Source organism: Helicoverpa armigera, chromosome 11 (assembly GCF_030705265.1).
Source record: "Helicoverpa armigera isolate CAAS_96S chromosome 11, ASM3070526v1, whole genome shotgun sequence".
Classification (NCBI taxonomy): Eukaryota; Metazoa; Arthropoda; class Insecta; order Lepidoptera; family Noctuidae; genus Helicoverpa; species Helicoverpa armigera.
Window position 1 is genome coordinate 10,016,337 of NC_087130.1, and position 24,429 is coordinate 10,040,765.

At 39.5% G+C, this 24,429-nt stretch overlaps 2 protein-coding genes across 3 annotated transcripts in view; one reads left to right on the forward strand and one right to left on the reverse strand.

Annotated features, from left to right (window-relative positions):
* Window positions 1-1,917: 1,917 nt before the first annotated feature.
* On the forward strand, window positions 1,918-5,690 carry LOC126056974 (uncharacterized). Its single transcript, XM_049851981.2, has 7 exons — window positions 1,918-2,070; window positions 2,147-2,286; window positions 2,570-2,792; window positions 3,638-3,790; window positions 4,483-4,664; window positions 4,976-5,044; window positions 5,411-5,690. Exons 1-7 carry the CDS (start codon window positions 2,038-2,040, stop codon window positions 5,667-5,669), a joined length of 1,059 nt encoding a protein of 352 aa, XP_049707938.2. The 5' UTR covers window positions 1,918-2,037; the 3' UTR covers window positions 5,670-5,690.
* A 695-nt stretch (window positions 5,691-6,385) lies between these two features.
* LOC110375524 (zinc finger protein 287) overlaps window positions 6,386-24,429 on the reverse strand; it is a 50,795-nt gene continuing 32,751 nt past the window's right edge. Inside the window, exons 2-3 of one of the 2 annotated variants that reach the window (XM_021333663.3) lie at window positions 13,269-14,150; window positions 6,386-12,872 (exon numbers count right to left, since the gene is read on the reverse strand). In XM_021333663.3, coding sequence (XP_021189338.1) covers window positions 11,959-12,872; window positions 13,269-14,150 — 1,796 coding nt within the window. In that variant the 3' untranslated portion in view covers window positions 6,386-11,958. Of the gene's footprint in view, window positions 12,873-13,184; window positions 14,151-24,429 lie in introns of both variants that reach the window. The other variant, XM_021333662.3, reaches the window with a different exon arrangement.

Genomic DNA, 24,429 nt, shown 5'->3' on the forward strand with positions numbered 1-24,429 from the left:
GGGAAAATGGGAGAACATTATTAACCAGTATAGCCGCTCCGCCATAACCGTCAAGACGGTCATCCCGAAGCACGCTATACCCAGCCATATTAAACACGAGATGTGGCTTTAGCCATGTTTCAGAAATTGCAAACAATGCCGGTTTGTACTGATTAATTAAATGAGCAATTTCATTTTTTGGGATCAGACTTCTGGTATTCCACTGTAGAAGATGGAATGTGCTGAGATTTAATGGAGCTTATTAAATTTGTGGCAACGTGGTCAGGTAGAGGAAAGTTAACGAGTAGAGAGGATAGTAAACGTATAATAGATTGTATGGTCTGTACATGATCTTTTTCAGAAGGAGGAGAATCCAGAAGAGCACAACCATTAGGCGAAGGGGAGAACGAGAAGCTATTAATAATGTCCTGGTGAGCCCTTCGGTCATAGCCAGGCTGCAGCGAGGGGTGAGGTTTAGGGCGGGTCAAAATAGTTTTTTTGTAGGATGATGAAGTGGAGGGTTGGGAGTGAGAAATGTAATTAGGGGAGGGACGTGGGGAGCGAGGTTCCTGTGTGAGAATCTGATGAATAGTCTGAGTGATAGGGGTTGAAGCTGTAACATCTGCAAAGGAACGGAAGGAAGGGGCATGAATTCTGGCAGCTTCAGAGTAGGAAATGTTGTCTTTGGCCATGGACGCTTTGATATTTTTCTGACGGATAAACTCTGGGCAGTGTCTGCTATTAGCGGGATGAGAGCCAGAGCAATATAAACATTTGGGATCCTCAACAGAGCAACCGTCCCCAAGGTGATCCCCACCACAACGGAAGCATCGTGGCTTAGACCTGCAATTGGGTCTAGTGTGCCCGTATTTGCAGCATGCATAACATTGAACAGTGGGGTAGTTATATGTCTCCACAGGGAGCGAATTATAAAAACAAAAGACGCGATCCGGGAGGACCTGACCATCAAATGTGACGACCACGCTTGATGTAGGGACCCACTCCGACTTACCTTCATTGACAACCCTCCTATTTAAGCGTCTCACCTTCAACATTTTAGCATGGGGGGACTTAAGATTATCGATGACCTCTAATTCTGACCAATCAGTTGGTACACCCTTCACTACCCCCATCCTTGTGATGTTGAAGGTGGGAATAGTAGAAACAAAACCTTTGAGCTTAATAGCTGGGCTTTCAATAAAGATATTAGCATCCTCATGGCTTTCAAACTCCACCGAGATCTTATTTCTGCCAATTCTCTTGATCCCGCCTAATTTAATATTCTTAATGTTTAATTTTTGCATTAATTGACCAAATCTTATGGGGTGAAGGGTGGATCCAGAAGTGGAGTCTGAATCCGTGAAGGAAACATATACCAGATATGGCTCCCTATCTAAGTTGGTATACTTGGAACGTGACACCAATGATGGAGGGGTGACTCGGTCGCGTTTTGTAGCATTAACATTATTAACATCAGTAACATCCTCGTCCTGACTAGGATGCTTTCTCTTATGAGTTGAAGTTTCCGCTTCCATTGCCTCAAATTTAGACAATGGGACGGTCATTACTGTTTCAATTGCAGAAGTACATGAGGGGTCGGGAGGGCGTCCCGGCGGCCCCTGTTTGTCCGCCATGTTTATTTATTGGCATACGCCGACGTCGCACAAAATTAATTAAAATACAAGACTACTTACAGATGAAATGATGAAATGATGAATAATGAAACACAAATCTACATATAAAACACACTCAAAACTAAGCAGGCACCACAGAAAACACCAAAAAAGCACAAATATAGCTCAAAATTTGCGTTGAGAAGAAAACCACATGTGAACACCACCAACTCAAAATTCGAATCCTTCCAGTTAGTTAACTGCTCTAAATTGTCTCCATATGTATTTGACACTGACAATGTTAATGTCAATTGAAAAACCGAAATAGGTTATGTAAATTGTAAACAATGAGAATAATTGCTTTATTAACGCTTAACGCTATATTAAGTTATAAATGAATAAAAAATAAACATTTTATATTAATTCACCTGTGGAATATCAGAAAATGTTATTTAACTTAGCGAAAACATCAACAAAGGTACATGTTTGTTGCATCAGATTGAGTTAGCAGTTTTATCAAATTAGCCATAATTTGCATGATGAATTGTTTTCAGAGCGCAGTATGCTTGAGCTGCCGAATGTCAATCGTTCCTAGAAAGTATTTCAGTGAGGGGTTAGATAGTAAATACAATGATACAGAGAAGGAGAAAATATTACAGGTTATAAACAATCCAGATTCTAGTAGTTTAGCTAGGTAAGTTTTTTTTATGTATGCACTTTCTAATCTGTCCTGAAATCAATGTATATTTTATTATTTAAAATAATGTTGTCTTATGTTTAAACACTACAGAATGGGTTTATCCAAAATCCACGTAGAAGTCCAAAACAAAGTAAATTTGTGCAAAACGTTTTATTTTCAGGAAGTAGATTTATTTTAAGAACTAGGTTCTATGCTCACCTTACTTTTTTACTTGTCCGTGACTTACCTGACATTTAACATTTTTATTCTGAATATCTTTGATATCCAATTGTTTCAGTTATGAAGTAAGTAAATCAAATATCAAAAAGTTTGCACAATGGAAGACCAGTAATGGGGAACTAAAATCACTATCAGAACTAGAATATGTTGAGGGATTTTCTGAAAGGTCGGCAAAGAAACTCTTCAACAGTATATTAAGTGGACCTTCTAAGGAGAAAAAAGCTGGGACCAAAATAAAAGGGCAGATACTACATCCTTATTTAAGTGAAAATGTTATAAAGGTAAATAAATATATCCTCTAAGCTTGTTATGTTACAGCCTTTTTATCGTCCCACTGTTGGGCACAGGCCTCCTCTCACACGGAGAAGGATTGAGCATTATTCACCACGCTTGCTCAATGCGGGTTGGTGATTTCAGACTTTATAGTCCAGGTTTCCTCAAGATGTTTTCCTTCACCTTTATATCAGCCATTGGTGTCTAAGATATTCTTAGAAAGTACATACAAACTTAGAAAAGTTGCATTGGTACTTGCCTGACCTGGAATTGAACCCACTCCCTCATACTCGAGAGGTTGGTTCTTTACCCACTAGGCCACCACGACTTTTTAAAATCCTCTAAGCTATTAAGAAAAAAAGTTAAGGGCTTAATAAAAAGGTATCTTACCACCTGACAGCAATGAGAACAAATTTTTGATCCTCCTTATTAGTTTTAAGCTGTATATGTTACGGGTAAGTCTTGAAGTGTGGTTTAATTAGCTACAGCAATTTGTACCTAGCCAAATGCTGCTAAACTTAGTTGTATTCTCTTATAATTGGTAAGAACTGGATTAGTCTTCATCAAAGCGGCTTCACATAGGTGCAGCTGCACACAGCTGCTGTTCTTATTGCTTTGTTATGTGTAGTACGTAATTATATACTGCCCTATGTTCTCTGCTATATATTCCCCTTATGTAGGTACTTTCTTATATATTGCTATAAATTGCCTAATGCAGTTCCTTATGTACACAAACATTTATTTTCTGATGTTATTCACAAGTTTAAGTCTACTTCACCATTGCCTGATTTCTAGCTATTACATCATTGCTTTTATTAAAAGAAAAGAAATTAATCTTCAATCTTTCTTCTAGGAATGCAATACAGTATTATCATTGTACATAACAGTGAACTCGGTGAGTTGGACGTTAATAGACAAGAATAGCTATGAGGTCCAAGATTGGAGGTATCATGGCATTGACTACCCTGAAGGCAAGAAGTTCCAGATCACTGATATTTTGGATATTGTAAGTTTTTATTCTTGTCAAATTTTCTTGACAAGTTCTCTTCTCAAATTGGTTGGGATTCTGTGGTGTATTGTAAGCCCATCAAAGTTCTTCTCCAGTCTAAATAGACACATTATTTAAGGAGTACTTATCCATGGAATTTCTTAGTTTTTCTTCTCTGTAAGACCCACTCCTAGAAACCGTACAACTAGCTTGACGTTTCGAATTAGTAATGTTACAACTTGGTCTTTTGCACTGAGGAAGGAAAGTTTTAAGAAGAAATTTATTTAAAAAAACTGGGTGGGTTCTTTGGAACCTTTGGAGCTAGCAACATACCTTGTCCCCTGAACACCCGCATTATGGCCCGTACTTTCTTAGGAGATTTGCGTTAAGACATCTCCGCTAGTGCATCTTCTCCATAGTCTTTTGATTTGGGTATTATCTACACGTATAACCGAATTCTACAAACCCTAAGGCTCGAGACAGACGGACTGCATTTCAACTGCAATCCAACTGCAAAGAACACGACTGCACGCCGACTGCAATTCAACTACAGTCGGACTGCACGTTTGATTTGCAGTTCTATTGCAGTCGTGTCAACTGCATTCAAACTGCCTATGAACTGGAATTTGCAGTTGGATGGCAGTTGAAATGGAGTCCGTCCGTCTAGAGCCTAATACTTGCCGCTCTAAAAACCTTTCACACCATCACAGGCATGGCGGGTAACCCAACAGCTGCCTGCAGCAGACATATACGTGATGAAAGCCGAAGCCACGAGTCTCCGCGCCGCCGGCAGCGATCCCAACAACCCGAAGGTTTTGGCCGTCAACCTGCAGAAAGCGCAAATGGTTGCCATGATTATAGCTCTGATTAATGCAAGAAGTAATGGGATACAGTAAGTTTTTGGTGTATTTTTTGGTGAAGTAAGTTAGCTAGTCGTAATGTAAAAAGTAGATAGATAGAAAAGGCCCAGATTCTACCAAGTATAGTGGAGTGGAGAACGTAACTTGTATGGATAACGAAACTTAAAGTGAAAAAAAAGGTAGAAAAGAAATTTGAATGTTTGAATTGATTTGAGGTTGTTTAAAAACTACGTTGAGACTGGGCTTATCAGATGAAAAAAATAGTTTCATTGTAAGAATTTAAAAAATACTCTTCTAGTCCCAGTGTTCCTGATCTGTTACACTAATGTGATTATTTTTTCAGATCATTTGAAAATGAAAACGTCAGTCTAAAGCAAAAAGTGTATTTTTTGAGACCTACTCTACCATACAGGTAGGCATTTTTCTTGATTACTTTTTTAGGCTATGTTTGCTGTGTGTTTGGCTGTGTTTTTTTTCTGCACAAAAAAATCCTAACGATTGAAAATTGCTCCTTATGACGTCATCCAGAGTTATATTGTTAGTAACGACAGATGGCGCTACAAAGTTGCAGTTAATTACACGTAACTACGCTAGAGGGCGCTGCAAGTCTCAATGACAATATTCTAATATTGCCTTTTATATTAATTTTGGTGTCGCCAGAAGAAATAAATACCTAGCAGGGTGGATGTACATAATTAAATGAATAAGCGTGTCAAATATAATTTAATCCGGTACTAATTTTAGGACTACCCCTATTTACAAAAAACTCATATTTCAGGCTCTACGGGACTTTAGTCGGCAACGAACGGGTCTCAACAGACCAATTAGTAGAAATGTTACTTCGAGACCTTTCAGAAAAGTCCCCAAAAAACTCCCATGCTTACATTCCTGAAAGTCTACAATCTATGTTCAGGTCACAGAAGGATCTAGAAAAAGATATGCTGGGACATTGTCTATTGTTAAGCTTGACATTCATGGATCTATGTATTTATAAGAATCAGGAAAGAATAGCGAAGTTGGTTAGACGTGGTGAGTAATGAATAAATTTTTGAATTATATTTTTTATGTGTTTTTATTAAGACCTGTGTAGAATTTCCCTCCATTTTTCTCAAATTTATTATACTACTAATTTAATTATTCGAGATTTGGTAATAGCTTCAAGAAATGAGAAAATATTAACACATACATGCTCGTATTCATAGTGGGGGGTAAAAACCAACATAAATTAAATAAAACTGCATCGTATTGCTTCAGTTGGACTAAAAAGTGTTTATTTGATAAAATACAACGAGCTTACTTTTTACAACATTTTACTTCTATTAATGACAAAAAAAAAAAACAAACAAAACCCTTAATACAATAATAATATACATAAATACGATGGTATCAACTTCAAACGTATCATAATTCATAAGTAATTAACATAAATGCAAGTCTAGGCAAGATCATTACAATTCAAGTAAAATACAATCTAAAAAAAAGAAAATAATGTACTTAATTAAAAAATAATTAAAATATCTTTAAAGTTATATCCAAGAAAAATCTAATGCAAAAATTCTCTATAGATCACACAATTACACTTTTGACCTAACCAAAGTTGAATTTTGTATTTAATACTGATATTATTCATTTTGGAAGAACTAGAAAATATATTTACAATTTTTGTTTATAATATTAATTTTTGACAATTGCCAACGTTTCAATTTTTCGCCTGGATCTCTGTGACCATATCGCAACCAACTGTTTTCTCCGAACATAAAATATTGTAATAATGCTATATGTAAAATAACTGAAGTGATGTTCTCAACTGTTGTGTGTAAAAAGTTCGATCTTGTATTCTGGGATTGTCTAAAATGAATTTCATATAGTATCTACTATTTCCGTCTCTGTAGGCATGTAAGAAAATATACTCTATTGTAACATATGGACTGAGGTTGCCGTTTACTGATTACTGACGCCATCTTTCATTATATTATCTGTATTTATGTCTGCTTCTATAACCGATCACCTTTCTACTTCTATAAAGTTACCGCAACATAAAAATATAGTTATCTAACCACGGCTCGAGAGGATGTGTTCACGTTAATAACATGTTTGACTAAGAAAACATTAGTTAGTTAATCAGTAATGGAACAGCCTCAGGTGATACCTCTGTAGAAACCTAACAACAGTGTAAAATTACCAGTCTATTGTATATTACAATAAATATGTACAATTAATGATATAACAGCACCCATGAATAAAACCAAGTTATGTCTCAAGGTACGTCGCCTAAAACGCTTCTTAAATAAAATATGTATAATATCACCGCTTTATTGTATATGTCTATTGTATATAATTGTATATTCTGTATATGTATTGTACTATATTTAAAACTGTTATTGTATGGCTTAAAATAAGTATTGTAGCAAAAATAAGCTGAATAGGCGACGTCACTTCATCATTGTCATACACGAAAACGTTGCATTCAATAAAATCTGTAAAAAACTCAATCCAGACTACAAGATCATTAATCTAAATATGTCCATATTTTATTAAAAAATTCAACAACACTTATTTTACTGTGGAACTGTTTCAACAAGTCTCTATTGTGATAAAAAATTATTACTTTGTATCCTTATTATTTCCGACAGCGGTTGGCGAGTGGCAGTGGGTACAATCATATGTGTATACTAAGTTTATGAAATTATTATAGGCCATTTTTATGTTGGCTACCAATTATTTTATTAACACTAACAACTATTTTTAAAATAAGTCATTTATAAAATAAATTATACAATAATATCGCCAAAAATCAAGTGTATTGCACTGGAGCTGCACTATCTGCAGTATATACGATTTTATGTTTTTAAACTATACAAATTATGCAATTAACACTTAAGGTCGATTTCACACGGTGAAACAGCGTGTTGTTCCACCGTGTGAAGCGAAATTTACGAGAAACTAAATAAGTAGTGACACAAATTACTGAACGTCGTGTGTAGTATAACTACATTGAAAATGGAAGACGTATAAATAATTCGTAGCCAACTTGTCTATGAAACTAAATCGTTACACTAAGCTCATTTAACATGCATTGACATAAACATTCCTGATATAATATTTATGTAGGTTCCATACAGATACTGATTTTTATTTGCGACCAAACCATAATCTAGGTATACTATCCAAATGTGGGAACTTGGCTCTGTTTCACACAAACATAAATGGTAATGTCGAGTACACAATAACTTACAATATATTGCTTCATGCAAATTTAAAATTACTAAGCATGTGGATATGTGATTTTTTAAATAATTCCCAGTTTTTGGGAAACTGAACTGATGGTCGACTTTCATCCGCCAATATCTTATATGTAAGAAAATTTTCAAAATGAGATCACAATTAAATGCATTCATTAAACAAAGGAATCAGTTAAAACTGTCATGTTTCGGATGTAGTTACTTAACTAATTAGCGTTTCGCAGTTAGCAATGGTCCAGTTTCACTCTCATTGCTCTGACATTGTATTTCATACAATTGACGTTATTCTGTTAATTAATATGTTATATGCAAAGTATAGCTTACAATGCAATCTTATTCTCTCCTTTTAATATTTTTAACAACTTAAAAATATACAAAATTAAGTAGGCGTATTGATACTGCGTTAAATACGAAGAAGATTATTTTCGCTTAAGTATTGGTAAAATTGCATTAGTTTGCTATCGAAGTTTATAATATACTCCAAGACGCTATGTGGATATAAACGTGTGCTGGAATTTAATTCCATTGAAGGAAAACTTTGTTAGACAAGAATTGGCAAAATGATTACAGATTCTACCTCTAAACCTACGGGTAGTCGGTAAGAAATGACATTGTAGATATTCATAAATAAATATTACGTATTATTAAAGGTTAGGAACATGCTTCAAACCTAATTAATGTGATTAAATGAATCCTCGGGGAACATAATCCTTGAATAGCGCGGACACTGCACTGTATCCGATCAGAACTGGACGGCACGTTTATATACGGCATCATACTGTTTACAATGAATTACATATTGTGAACTACAAGATTTGCCAATTTAAATTAATTTCATTAAAACCTGGGCCGTCTGACGACAACCATACTTTTTCAGCACTTAAAAATAGTTTCATAAGAAAGCAAAACCGTGCTCTCAAAAAAAATATTTTACAAAAATCTAGTACACGATAAAAAACTAATAAAATTAACGTTATAGGTATACATACACGTGTAATTGAGCAAAACTTAACAAAACAGTGAGCAATACAAACAGAACAGCCTGGTAGTGATAGATATCGTTCCTGCGAACTGTGACTACATCCCGCGTCTCCGTCGAACCCGATGGTTTACCTCAACTCGTTTGGCTTACATCTTTTGTCTGCAACTGTACGGTTTCAATAAAAACCAAACAAGTCATGCGTTGCAACACTGCCTCAAAAATTACCAATGATATGTATTTACAATAACCACACTGAATGTAAGTATTATAGTAAGTGGAAAATAAAACGTGAAAAACCAACATTCATTAGAAGACAGATATTATAAAGTTGTGCAAAATGGATAACCGTTTGATTCGTATCAACTTTCCACAACTCGTAAGTTACGATATTTACTTAGTACTGCGCACGTCGCGAGTACCACACTAACTTTAAGACTATTTCACATTTACCTTTTTAATAATATTGTATGTAATAAATGTATAAAATATCATCTGTAATCTCTGTATACTTAATCACTTCTTGTTTTATATTTAAAAATTAAATCCATTTGTATCGGTATAAAAATCTAATAAGTATAAATCTGAGGTTATATCTCGGCTATGGCACTGTGTTGTATGTTTGTATTCAAACTTTGTACTGGGGTCGCCGCGCCACCCCCGCCCCGTGGAACAAATATATCGTTTATTGTATAAAAATACTTATCTACTATTATTGTATAAGGCTGCTTGTGTTGTGTAAAACTATAACTGAACGGAATCTTAGGCTATTGTGTGGAGTGGCGGGCGGCGGCGGCGCGTCCCCGACAGAGGATCACACGTCAACGATGTGGAAAACTTTACTCACGGAAGATAAATGTTTCTAATTTTCTTCGATAACGATGTTTTTTTCAATTGTAAACCTCCGAAAGTTTGATAGGAAAATCAAAATGGAAAATAAAATGCTACTGGTGGCGCCAGCTGTGAACGCGGCTCAAGTTGCTCCACTCGGAACGTTAATCGACGGGTACAATCTAAAGCTAGCATGTGCGTATTACTCGATTCGGAATCGATTGGTTTCGTATACAACATTATTTGGTTCGTTAACACAGTTCCGCAGATCACTGGTACAGATTGACAGAGCGTGCGCCTGCGCCGACGTTCACAACTAACAACCGATAAATTTTCATAATTGCCCAATGCGATAAATTCGTCGTAAAATCAACACACAATAAACCCACTAAATAATAATATTGCATCGATCACTTGCTAGTGACAAATAATAAAATGGTATCATATGTGACTCCCACATTCCACCTTACTATTACACCTATTAGTTAATTAACAGTTCATATTATGCGGTAGGAAAACGAAACCATCACAATAATATAGTAAAATAAGCTATATAAGTGGTCTATACATACAAACAGAGATATTAAAACGTTAAAAAGTTTGTTGGAATATCCTGGCGCGGCCGCGTAGTTTATAGTCTGTGAGACTCGCTTGTGACGCGTTTGTTTATGAAATTCAATCAAGCAGATACATTAGATATATCTGTCTGTCACACAGTGTGGGTCTGTCTGAGCTAACTTCTAACTTGTGTTTGCAAGTGGACACTCTCAATCCCGCCACCAGAATACTCCAACAGTGTCACAAATTCATATAATATTTTTATTCTTCCTAAATTCTAAGTTATTTCGCGATGAATGATCGAATTGCTTGGTAATTCGAAAAATCGATAGTCTAAGCTAAATTAGAAATAAGATTTACTCTGGCGTACCCTCCGTCCCTTGGATCCAACTACAACAAAGCACTTTGCGTAATCACACGTTCCCTAATTGGTAAATTTTACTAATCTCACTCATCGTAATAATGTTATCAAATCAGTCAAGCAAAAGAAGTCGCCGGGCCGGCCATTAGCCGGACTCCGAACAAAAACGTTTAGATAATTACAATTTAGGAACATAATTTAACATAATTGATTTCGATATAGACTCGACTCACATTCAAATAAAAATTCAGAATAAAAAAAGTTCCAAACATACATTGAGCCCGCAACGGTTACTCGATCACGTCGCACACGAAGATTTAACGCTAAAATGAGCGAAATAGACCTAACCTACCTAGCTATCACAGTCCTCTCTCAGTCCGACCTTTTCCTCTTAAATGCATCTCATTTTGTCACATCGTTGAAAAAACTGGTAACAACCTAAACTAGCCCAACTATAATACAAGCTGGTAGAAAAAATTTAAAAATCACTACACTATTTGGCACCTATAGTGTTACGAAGACATGTCTGTAATCTCACGTGTTAATTAAGAGTAAATGCGTTCGTTAACGGAACAGAACCTTGTCTCACTAACAAAGTATTATGTTGATGGCAAAAGGTAACCTACGTTTTTGGTTTGCATTCATGATTGTTTACTTCGACGATGTTCGTATCTCCCCTGTTAGACTTGCGTCCCAACTTTGTTTACAGCTATCTCATAAATTCATATCATTCTTTATCGTTACTTTAACATATTTTGAGCATCATGGAATCCCGTATAAAATCCCATTTATTTGCCAGATTTTATCTCTTAATACTCGTAAATAAAATTAACTTAATACGTCTACAAAATATGTATATTTATTACAATTAGGCACAAAGTCGCGCCGGAAGCATTCATCGCGAAATATTGTTATGTGGTAAAAGATCAATTCTTAATTTTTAGATTTCAACGAAGTGTTTTAAATCCTAATCTCCTGGCTAGATCCCCTCGGAGCGTCTGCGAACTTTTTTCAGCAGAATCAAGAATCACCGAGAAAACTAACTCTTACGTGGTAACTTAACGATTACGGGGCAAAAACGCTAACTGTACTCGCTTCTTCGACGGTAACACTACACGTGATGAACGTTTGAACTGTACATCGCGACAGACCTCCCGTTACAGTATAAACAGGATGTTATTTACAGATCGAAGCTCGTTTTACAGCGATCCGGAGACTGATACATCGACTACTGGTTGCCGCGCGGGCGCGACACGTATACAGGGGCCGCCGGCTCAGTTGTAGAGGCGGTCGGCGGCGTACAGGTCGTGGTGCGCGTGCGACGGCGCCGGGTGCCACCGCGGCGGCGGCGCGGGTCACTGCGCCGGCAGGCACGCCACCGGCGCGCCCGGCCCCACGGCCGGCTTGAACTCCGCGCCCGACCCCGGGAACTGCTGGAAGGGCGGCGCGTAGCACTGCGGGAAGTACAGCTCGGGCTTGACCACGGCGGCGGCGGGCGGCAGCGGCCGCGGGGTCTTGGCGGCGTCAGCTCGACGCGCCTTGGCGGCGTGCGGGTTCATGTGGTTGTCGATGTGCTTCTTCACCTCGGGCTCCGTGGCGAACCGCCGCCGGCAGTTGGGCATGGGGCAGCAGAAGGGCCGGTCGCCCTGGTGCGTCCGCGTGTGCTGATCGAGGATGGCCTTCTGCCTGAAGTCCTTGCCGCACTGGGTACACTTGTAAGGCTTCTCGCCAGTGTGAATGCGCAAATGCTGGTTGAGGATGGTTCGCTGACGGAAAAATCGTGGACAGTAAACACAGCCGTACGGTTTTTCATTGGTGTGGATGCGCAGGTGTTGCGTCAGGTGAGACTGCTGTCGGAAGCGCTTGCCGCACTCGGGACAAGGATATGGACGTGACTCTATGTGAATGCACCCATGCTGTAGCAGAGTGGACTTCTGTTTGAACTCCTTTTGGCAGATCGGGCAGCGCACGTACAAGGGCATCGCTCGCCCTCCAAGTACATCTGGTAACTTGCCGCCTTTCAAATATTGCAGAGAAAGACCCGAGCTGAAGACTGAGTGGTTCAGACCTTTCGTATCTTTGAAGTAAGCAGGGTACTGCGCCGTATCACCTGGTGAGAAGCAGGAACCGCGGGGGTCGCCATTCTGTCCGTCCGCGTCGCCGAACGTCGATTGGATCTCTTCCTTGTTATCATCGGCAGGGAACGGCACGTCCTGAGGCCACAAGGTTGGCGTCGTCCCGTTCTTAAAGATGAGATGTGGTGAAACATCTGTAAACATTGAACAGAAAACGTCAGTTACGAGTGGGTCATGAGAAAGCAAGGGTAACCGACGAGTGGGTTAATCAAACTAGGAACGGTTACGGGAGCGTCCGGCGGTCGGTTCCGCGTCTCGCGGGCGCCCTGCGATCTGGGCGACGAGGGAACCGAGAATTTGTTCGATAGGAAGGCCAATGGATGCGAGACCGAATCGACGGTGCGGGGGGCGGCGGGGAGCGCGGGCGCCGGCGGCAGTGACCGGCGCGGTCAGTGCGGGCGGCGCGCGCGGGGGCCGGGGGGTATATATGTGTGAATAGCGCTCGCCTTGGTGTGTGCGGACGTGCTGGTTCAGGATGGCCTTCTGGCGGAAATGTTTGCCGCACTCGCCGCACGTATATGGCTTCTCACCGGAATGGATGCGCAGGTGCTGGTTGAGGATGGCGCGCTGCCGGAACGAGCGCGGGCAGTACACGCACGCGTAGGGCTTCTCGTTCGCGTGGATGCGCAGGTGCTGCGTCAGGTGCGACTGCTGCCGGAACCGCTTGCCGCACTCCGGACACCCGTACGGCCGCGAGTCCGTGTGGATCCGCTCATGCTGCAGCAGCGTCGACTTCTGTTTGAAGTCTTTGCCGCACGTCAGGCACTTGAAAAGGCGCAGCTCCGAGTTTGGGTTGTGCTTCCGCGGCTTTGGTTGTTCGGGCTGCACGATGTCTGGCAAGTGACGCAGGTCAGGCGCCGCGTACTGGTCTAGCGGCCCTTCCAGGGATAGCACACCACCGTTCTGTTTCAGGTAGTGGAGCGGGAAGCCACCGGTGCCGAGCATGTGACTGGCTGGCCTGGCCTCTTTAAAGTACGGCGTATATTGTTGCTGCAGGTCCGGCTGCGGGACGAAGCATGGCGTTCGGTCGAGATGGTCCTGAGTAGGAGGTTGCGGCTGTGGTTGGCTTTGGAGCTGTTGCTCCACTTGCATGTGTTCGGGAGAAGTTTGTTGTTGTTGTTGCTGCTGCTGTTGTTGCTGTTGCTGCTGTTGCGCTTGTTGCTGAGCCTGTTGTTGAGCGAGCTGCTGAGCGGCGTCCTCTGCGACCGCGGCTTGGTCGGGAGGCGGCGGCGCGGGCGGGTAGGGTGAGGGCGCCGGCGACGCGAGCTGGGGCTCGGGCTGCGGCGAGGGCCCGCCGGGGCTCTGGTGCTGCATGGGCTGGTAGCCGCCGTCGAGAACTCCGCCGCCCCACTGCGTGCCCGGCGGCGCGCGCTCCACGCCATCTTTGTACAGGACATACGGCGTTGTCGTGTCTGGAAACAAATTAAATCAACTTTACTGCCACTGTCGAATGATAAACTTATTTGGAACATGTCAATTCGTAAGGTAATGTGCCAAAATTCTTGGTTAATCGTAGGAATAGCGGAGCGGGTCGGTATCGTGTGATAAATGGTGAGCACATCGCCACAAAGCGCGGTGGCGTGCGACGGGCGACGGCGCGCGGGTCGCTCGCGACATCGCGTGTCGCGCGCGATTCATAACACTCGCTGCGCCAAACGAATAAGAATTTAATAAAATGTCACGTTGTGCGCCGCGAGACGTTTCGGTAGTTTCAGTCGCACTACATTATGTGATGGACCCCGTGAAACGAAAAAGTCAGACAAACTAGATAACAACATAGGGGTTAATATTAGTGCTTTTGTTTCTTATTGATTTAAAATAAGTCACCAAGTTCTACATTACATAGAAATAACAATACAATAAAACAAGATGGCCGTCAATAACGAAATCAAAATCCATTACGGACATAATACGTTTCATAGTCGATTTTATAATACGGTTTTAATAGTCGAGTGAAAACTTCTTAGATAAAAGGAACTTATAAAATGAGCACGTTTCTAATGATTCACTTTCTCGACGTATTGAGTCTGTGGCGTCACAAAAAACGCGGGAAAATGCGACCATTTTCTTTTACCGCTCAAAGGGAAATGCAAATGGCGGGCAGATAGAATTTTATCTGCAGGGTTATATAAAATATGTTGATTTGTAGAAAGATGTACATATGTATGATAATCAGGCTGATTGTTTGTGATTATTGCATTACAGATACTAGGATCTGTTTTCTCACAGTTAAAGCCGCAACCTGATGAAAGTACACACTTGCATGATAAACAGTGATTGATACAAGAAGCATAGTTTCGACGAATGACTATCTCAATACAATTAATTCATGCTTCTTTCGCTCTTAATATAATCAGATAACAACTGCACAACACATTATTTGCATATTAAAGTTTTTGGAAGACTACGACAATTTTAATACACTTTTTCCCTGTTTTACCTAACCAAATTGCCAGTAATTCCGAAAGTGTTACCAAACTTTCATTTCAAGTAGCAGACTGTCACAGATGACCAAAGCGCGTGTTAGTTGCAGTAATGAGAACTCACTTGCGGTCAGCTTGACATTTTTGACAGCATGTACATGTATCGGGTTTCTGATGTTTATTTTGCTTATGTTTAGGTATGTACTGTTATATAGAAAAGTGTTTTGATAGGCGAATCATTTGTTTTTAATATTGGTGGTGTTGTACATCTTCAACTACTGAGCTGCTGGGTTACATTTGAAGATGTTAAGCTTTCTTTCTTTTTTGACGAAATACAAAGTTTAGCGCCCTAAAACGAGACAAAATATTACACAATGCCTAATTTGTATTGTAGCTATTAGTTTCCTTTGATTCTAGCCTTTGGAAGTAGACCATACACCGACGAACATTCATCTTACACACCACGTAATAAAAGTCAAATCAACCCAAAAAATCCACTTTTCATTAAAACGTGAAAATAAAACAGTATACCTAGTTTGTAGTTTTGTAGCTTTACGCCCTACTACGGCGTAGGCCCTACGGCCTACGACCAAAGCTTGCTACGAGTCTACGATAGCACAAAAATCAAACATTATCTTGCAATTTACTCTTTCTTGTTTTCTGAAGTGTTATTTTCTTGGCAAGGGTATAAAAATGAAAGAAATAAAGAAGGTATTAAGTCGTCGACTGTACTAACAAGTCCGACCTCTGGCTTCATCGCAACCAACGGTTTATGACAGGCAGATTAGTAAGTTGTAAATAAAATTGTAGTTCCGAAGCGACTTAACATAATCAGACTAATGACTAATAAGAATAGGTACTTTCTTTATATAACATTGCCTTAATAAGTAGACAAATATGTATGTCGACGCATTTGTTTTAAAGTTTATTCTTATTTCTAATTTATGATTAATTTTAATTAATTTCATTTCTTTGTTCTGATAAATAAATTGATTAATGAACTTGATAATTAATTAGGTAATTCTATAAGAATACTTTGATCAATTAAATGGTTCAAAAAGCAACGATCATTTTTAAAAGGATTTGAAATATTAGTAGTTGTTACAGCCGCCATTGTTTATCGTTGGTTTTTGAATATCCGCTTTGTTATTACTGTGTTTTAAAATGTGTTAGTTATTTGACAATTCGTTTAAAATTACTTTATGAATTATGAAAGATCAATTTGAATTATTAGAATTAAAAAGTAAACACGTGTTATTGTAAATTCCCCAAAACGTGACGTTCAGCCGCCATGTTGATTTCTTGCATCGTTCACCGAGTTGACTAGGACACTTTGCTCGTGGCGCTTGGACCGAACGGTCGTTTGGTGAGTGCTTTGATACTTTGATATTTATAATTGTTATTGCTATATTGCTATTGATAATTATTATTGTGTTTATTGATTATAACGAGTGTATGAGTGTATTTACTTTTGGCTATAGGTATACCAAAACTGTAGTGATAAAGGGGTTATAAAAATAAAGTTGTTTTGTATTTCAAAATTGTGTTTCGTTTATCTGATACATCATGAGTGCAAATAATACGGATGGTGACGTCAGCGGTGCTGACGTCACCCTTCCTAAAAACCCGGCTGGGATAAATACCCCGTTATCAGAAGTGGGATCACCACCCACTTCTCCTAGTCATTCTGATGCAATTCCCATAGCTAACACTTCTGTTAGCGGGGTTCCAGCCGAGTTCTTTGCTCAAATGATGCAGATGATGAAGCACGTATCGGATCGTATGACGAAGGTTGATTCTAAAGTGAAAATCAGTGATATATTTTTGCCGTCATATGACCCGGACAGTAATATAGGAATTCGCGAGTGGTGTAAGCATGTTAGCACTGCAATGGACACGTACAACCTCAGTGATTATGATGTTCGAATGAAAGTAGGTAGTCTATTGAAAGGTCGTGCAAGGTTATACGTAGACAATTGGTTAGTGTCCACGGGGTCTTGGGAGGAGCTGCGCGATGTGTTGATCACGACATTTGAACCTGAAAGTCGGTATTCGCGAGATGTATTTCGGTTTCGAGAACATGTTTACGACAGTAGTAAAAACATTGCACAGTTTCTATCTGAGGCCTGGGTATTGTGGCAACGTGTCACCAAAGATAAGCTGACTAGTGATGACGCGGTGGAGGCTGTTATTGGCTGCGTTAGTGACGAAAGATTACGAATTGAATTATTAAATGCGCGTGCTAAATCGGTACCAGAATTAATCTCTGTAGCTTCATCAATACGTCCAACAAAACGTTTAAATTCGAATCAGACGTCACAGAATTCAAACAAACGCCCACGTTTGACAGAAAAGTTATATTGTCAAGTTTGTAAGAGGACTAACCATGATACACGTGATTGTCGTTTTGCGAACAAAAACACAGCTCCACAGCCGCGTCAGGTTTCAAATAGTGAAACGCAAAACGCTGTCAAACCTACCTGTACGTTTTGCTCCAAAGCTGGGCATACATATGAAACGTGTTTTAAACGTGAACGCACAGTGGTTTCAAATGTGAATTGCGTTGGCAAACCAAATCTTACTTGGTTACCTGTCACTATTGGAAATTTTGAATTTACTGCTATTTTTGATAGTGGAGCGGAATGTTCACTGATACGCGAGTCGGTGGCTGCAAAAATTCCGGGTAAACGCGTTGATCAAGTCCATTACTTGAAGGGCATTGGGCAGTTTACATTGATGTCGTTAACTTGTTTAACTACAATTTGTCAGATAGACAACTTACGCGTGGAACTACAGTTTCATGTAGTTCCGGATTACGAAATATGCTCTGATATGTTGATCGGTACTAACCTTATTAAGAACACATACCTAAGTGTATTAGTTACGGCCCAGGGTGCCAAATTACTGCACCAACCGATGGTTTATCACATACATTCACAAGATGAAAAATTTGATAGACTTATTACCGACTTATCTAGTGAGGATCAGATAAACGAGTTAAAAATACTGTTGAACAAGTATACACATTTGTTCATTCGTGGATATCCGCGTACGCGGGTTAACACGGGTGAATTAGAAATCCGTTTAAAAGATCCTAACAGGTATGTAGAGCGTAGGCCGTACAAATTGAGTCCTGTCGAAAGAGAAAAAGTCAGAGAAATCGTGACCGAGTTGTTAGAACATAATATCATTAGAGAGAGTACCTCTGCTTTCTCTAGTCCCATTATATTAGTGAAAAAGAAGAACGGGCAAAATCGCATGTGCGTAGACTACCGGGAGCTGAATAAAAATACTCTTAGGGATCATTACCCTCTACCTATCATTTCTGACCAAATCGATCAACTATCAGGGGGCTTCTACTACTCAACATTTGATATGGCAGCGGGATTTCATCAAATACCGGTGTCCAAAAACTCTATTGAAAAAACTGCCTTCGTAACGCCCGATGGCCTCTATGAGTATTTGGCCATGCCGTTTGGTTTAAGTAACGCTGTTTCTGTGTACCAAAGATGTATAAATAGAGCTCTGGGGCCTCTACTTTACGGGCCTAATCCTATATGTCAAGTATACGTAGATGACGTACTCACAAAGTGCAAGGACTTTTCAGAGGGTTTGTCACGCATTGAGAGAATACTCATGACTCTTCAGGAAGCAGGGTTTTCAATCAATGTGGAGAAGACGGCCTTCTTTAAGCGTTCTATTGAGTACCTAGGTAATATCATATCAGACGGTCAAGTTAGTCCTAGCCCGACGAAAATACAGGCCCTAACGAAAGCCCCCATTCCCACAACTGTTAAACAAGTACGACAATTTAACGGGTTAGCGGGGTATTTTAGACGCTTTATACCAAACTTTTCTCGTGTTATGACACCACTATACGAGTTAACTAAAAAGGACGCAAAATGGGAATGGAATACAAGGCATGATCAGGCTAGGAATTATGTCATTCAACACTTGTCTACTGCGCCTACCCTTTTGATATTCCAGGAAGACGCTCCTATTGAACTGTACACCGACGCCAGCAGCATCGGCTACGGGGCGGTGTTGGTGCAGATAGTTAACGGGCGACATCATCCAGTGGCCTACATGAGCCTGCGTACCACTGAAGTAGAGAGTCGATACCACTCCTACGAACTTGAAACTTTGGCGGTGGTAAAAGCAATCAAACATTTTCGTCAATACCTGTACGGGAGGAAGTTTAAGGTCATCACTGACTGCAATGCGCTTAAAGCGTCCAAATTCAAGAAAGATTTACTTCCACGAATCCATCGCTGGTGGGCGTTTCTCCAAAATTATGATTTTGAAATAGAATATCGTAAGGGTCAGAATCTTCAGCATGCCGATTTCTTTAGTAGAAACCCAAATATGGAGAGTACAGTCAATACTTTGACCAGAAATAAGGAATGGGTTCAGATAGAGCAGAGACGAGATAGTGACTTACGCTTACTTATTGATGGTATTGCCAGCGGTAATCCAGTAGAGAACTATGTCCTGGTGGATGGTGTACTCAAGAAACGTCTTACCGACTCACGATTCGGCAATTATGAAGCTATTGTGGTGCCGAAGTCATTTCAATGGAGCTTAATAAATTCGTATCACACTGCTTTACAACACCCGGGATGGGAGAAGACGCTATGTAAATTACGAGAGTCCTACTGGTTCGACAAGATGAGCTCAATCGTTCGAAAGTTCGTGGATAATTGCATTGTATGCAAAATGTCAAAAGGTCCTTCTGGTGCTACACAAGTTCAACTGCATCCTATACAAAAACCAACTACGGCGTTCCAAGTTATCCATATGGATATTACGGGCAAATTGGGTACTAGAAACCAAAATGGTCAGGACGAGTATGTGATTGTTATCATAGACGCCTTTACCAAATACTTACTCCTTAATTATTCAAATGATAAAAGTCCAAGCAGTTGTCTCGCCGCATTAAAACGCATGATCCATTTATTTGGAACACCCGTACAAGTCATAGTTGATGGAGGGAGAGAATTCCTGGGAGATTTCAAAAACTATTGTGACAACTTTAGTATCAACATTCACGCGATTGCGCCAGGAGCTAGCCGAGCGAATGGACAAGTTGAGCGCGTCATGGCTACACTGAAGAACGCGTTGACCATGGTTAAAAATTATGAAACCGAGAACTGGCAAACTGCTTTGGAAGCCCTGCAATTGGCATTCAACTGCACTCCTCATCGTATAACCGGAATGGCGCCACTCACTCTCCTGACTCGAAGACAGCATACTGTACCCCCACAACTTTTGAGGCTAGTAAACCTTGATGAAGAAACTATTGATTTTGACATACTCGACCAACAAGTCCAACAGAAAATGCAAGCTGCTGCTCAGTATGACAAGCGACGCTTTGATCAAAATAAGGCTAGGATAAGGCCATTTCAAAAAGGTGATTACGTACTGATTAAAAATAATCCACGTAATCAAACATGCCTGGACCTCAAGTACAGTGACCCTTATGAGATCGTGAGGGTTGAAGATAAGGACAGATACATCGTTAAACGAGTAACAGGAAGAGGACGACCTCGTAAGGTTGCTCACGACCAGCTTCGGCGGGCACCGCAGCCGGGTGATCAGGGTGCCATGTCGACGCACTCTGATGATGACCAACAAAACAACCCTGATGACCTCCAGCCCCAGACGAACACAAGTGACGCGCAGCCATCAACGTCACAGGCTGCGATGACGTTTGATTGTTAAACAATCGGTGAGTTCATTTCATAATTTATTCTATAACTTAAACACAAAGAGAATTAACAGAGAAATAACAACCCAGTTTAAAATAACAATAATGAACTAACATAAAAATTTCACATAACAAGACAGTATTAATCCTTGCATGTCCCATCTCCCACCTAAGTTATCATTTTCAGAGCCTCTGTGGACCACGGTCAAATAAAGGCCTAGACCACAGCATCGTCCTACCCATTTCCTTTAGAGCCTCTGTGGACCACGGCGTACATGACCGCCCAGACCACAGCCACAATACTTTTCAAATTTTAACTCAATAAACTGTGTGGACCACGGCGTACATGACCGCCCATAACCACATTACTAAGACAAAGATGTACTGTGGACCACGGCGTACATGACCGCCCAGACCACATCATCAATCAAAAATGCAAGGATGCGTGGAGACATTTGCATTTAATAACAAAAATATGAAACGTGTAAAATGCGTGGAGCATTATAAACACGGTCTACGAGAACATATTTGCTTATCATTATTACAGCTCATTCCTATGTGCAAATTTAAAATTATATTTCAAAGGTGTATTTCAATACCTACCCTAGGTATGCTATCCAGATACCTAGTAAAGATAAAAACTTTCTACTTTCAGAATCGAGGCAGGCGCAGAGCACGCACCGCCCCGCAGAATGGCCGTGTCGACGCATTTGTTTTAAAGTTTATTCTTATTTCTAATTTATGATTAATTTTAATTAATTTCATTTCTTTGTTCTGATAAATAAATTGATTAATGAACTTGATAATTAATTAGGTAATTCTATAAGAATACTTTGATCAATTAAATGGTTCAAAAAGCAACGATCATTTTTAAAAGGATTTGAAATATTAGTAGTTGTTACAGCCGCCATTGTTTATCGTTGGTTTTTGAATATCCGCTTTGTTATTACTGTGTTTTAAAATGTGTTAGTTATTTGACAATTCGTTTAAAATTACTTTATGAATTATGAAAGATCAATTTGAATTATTAGAATTAAAAAGTAAACACGTGTTATTGTAAATTCCCCAAAACGTGACGTTCAGCCGCCATGTTGATTTCTTGCATCGTTCACCGAGTTGACTAGGACACTTTGCTCGTGGCGCTTGGACCGAACGGTCGTTTGGTGAGTGCTTTGATACTTTGATATTTATAATTGTTATTGCTATATTGCTATTGATAATTATTATTGTGTTTATTGATTATAACGAGTGTATGAGTGTATTTACTTTTGGCTATAGGTATACCAAAACTGTAGTGATAAAGGGGTTATAAAAATAAAGTTGTTTTGTATTTCAAAATTGTGTTTCGTTTATCTGATACATCATGAGTGCAAATAATACGGATGGTGACGTCAGCGGTGCTGACGTCACCCTTCCTAAAAACCCGGCTGGGATAAATACCCCGTTATGTATGTTATCTGGATTTTTTTTTAAATTATTTTGTAATTGAAAAAGTACCTGACCGTGTCTTTGCTTTTTATTGTTAAACCGGTAAACAAACGTGTTTGAGATCTAGTAAAGACAGAAATTAGGTAAAAAACAGAACACTTTTTAATGTGGTTACCTGTAGTCTCTCAAAAATACCTTCTGGTATTATTAAAAAAAAAAACTCAATGTTCCAAATATCTTTCCAAAATCAATCATATCTACCTCTAATCATTAAACCTCATTATCAAATAAGAAGTTAAACAAAACCTTTTTGGTTGAACCCATGGTCATTCGTCATCGGACTAGACCCGTTTGGTCATAAAAAATCGTGCACCATCCATCTTGGTTGAGCGCGCATCGTTAACATGGAGTGAGGAAAGATGAACGCAGATGCCAGAATACAGGTAGGTCAAGTGCCTGCTTTAGTTCAAATTCGTACCGAGGGCATGACCAAAACGATCAGTTATGAACTAACGAGGGATTCTTTGAGACATTTGTCAACAATTTTTGGTATTACAAAAAATGGTCTGGTCCAAAGAAGGCGTATAAGGACGAAAACAGTAACGTCCTCGTTCCCCGTTTACCCGCATTTTGGCGCACTACTTTCTTAGGAGATTTTCCGTAATGGCACCTCCGCTAGTCATTTTGTTCTCCATGATCGTTAATAACAAAGATGGCCTAAACGATGATAAAATCGGGCTACTAAATAAACTTATCGATGCCACGATCGATTTGAAGATAATTCGGTCTTGTATCGAGACGCTTTGGGTCACGAATCTAATGATTTCGCGCCTGCTGATTTATTTATCGATTATTATTTTGTAGTCTACAATCGAATTGCATAGCACCTGTGCATGACTTGGCACTGATTGGTCTAGTTATAATTTATAAGATGAATAATAACTTTTTGAAATGATATTTGGTTTACTTCTGGGTATTGGTGATTATTCATTCGTTTGCATTTAAACGCACATTGCAACAACTTATAATGTGTTTTCGCGACAGAAATGTATGGAACAAAGACAATTTTGGAGAAAATGTATTCTCAAGGTCCTTCAGTACTTATGTACTGGACAATGTTGACATCCATACAGGATATTTTAAGCACATCAACTCAAGGACAGCGAAAATAATAACAGCGTAAAACTAAACGCATTGTTCGCAATAATGACGCGCAAAAACGTTCCATTTCACTTGTGCAATGACGCTTTGTATAAAGACAAGGATTTATTGTCGAAAAACATCTGTTTATAATCGAGCCACAGATAAAATAATACGGGATGAGACTAAAATGATTTCTCGTTTGACAGCTTAGTTTTAATGACGCTTAGGTCGGCCGGATGCCTTCACAGAGCACATGTGGGGTGTCATTTTATATTAAGTTTTTTCTTTTAACCCTTTTTGTAAATTATAGCGTCATGACGTATGGACGTGGCCTTTCGTATCTGATGGGAATCTTTACCCTTTCGATGTTGAGATAGTTTGTGGGTTGATTTGAAATGATTAAGATTTGAGATGGGCGGGTTTTGAGGGTTAATTTAAATTCTTGCATGATTTTTGGTGATCTTTGTAACAAAACCAACGGGTCATTAGATTACAATGACTTTATAAATTAGTTTTCAATCAATGATTATTAGTTATTGATAACATTCTTACAGGCATATTTTTACTGATATTATCAGGTCTTAAGGCCAGTTTCACCGGTTTCACAGGTCACAGATCACAGAGGAATAGTCTTTACCTGGAAGATAGCGTTATCTATCAGATAACTAACTGAAACTTTATCGGTGATCAGTGACACCGGGCCTCAGTGTTTTATCTTCCTTTATAGATAACAACTGCAATTATACTTCTTCAAACGATAGCCACCAAAATTCCTTCAAGTCAATAACCCAAAATAAAGTCCGTCCCCGTTTCTGATGCGTTCTCATATAATTTTTAACCGACTTCCCGAATTGGAGGAGATTATCAATTCGGATGTTTTTTTAGATGACATTAATGTTAACGCAAGGGTTTGACCACGTGTACTTTCTTCAGGACATATGGGCTATGGGAATCAAATGAAAGGGGTATGCATCCTGTAAGATTATTCCA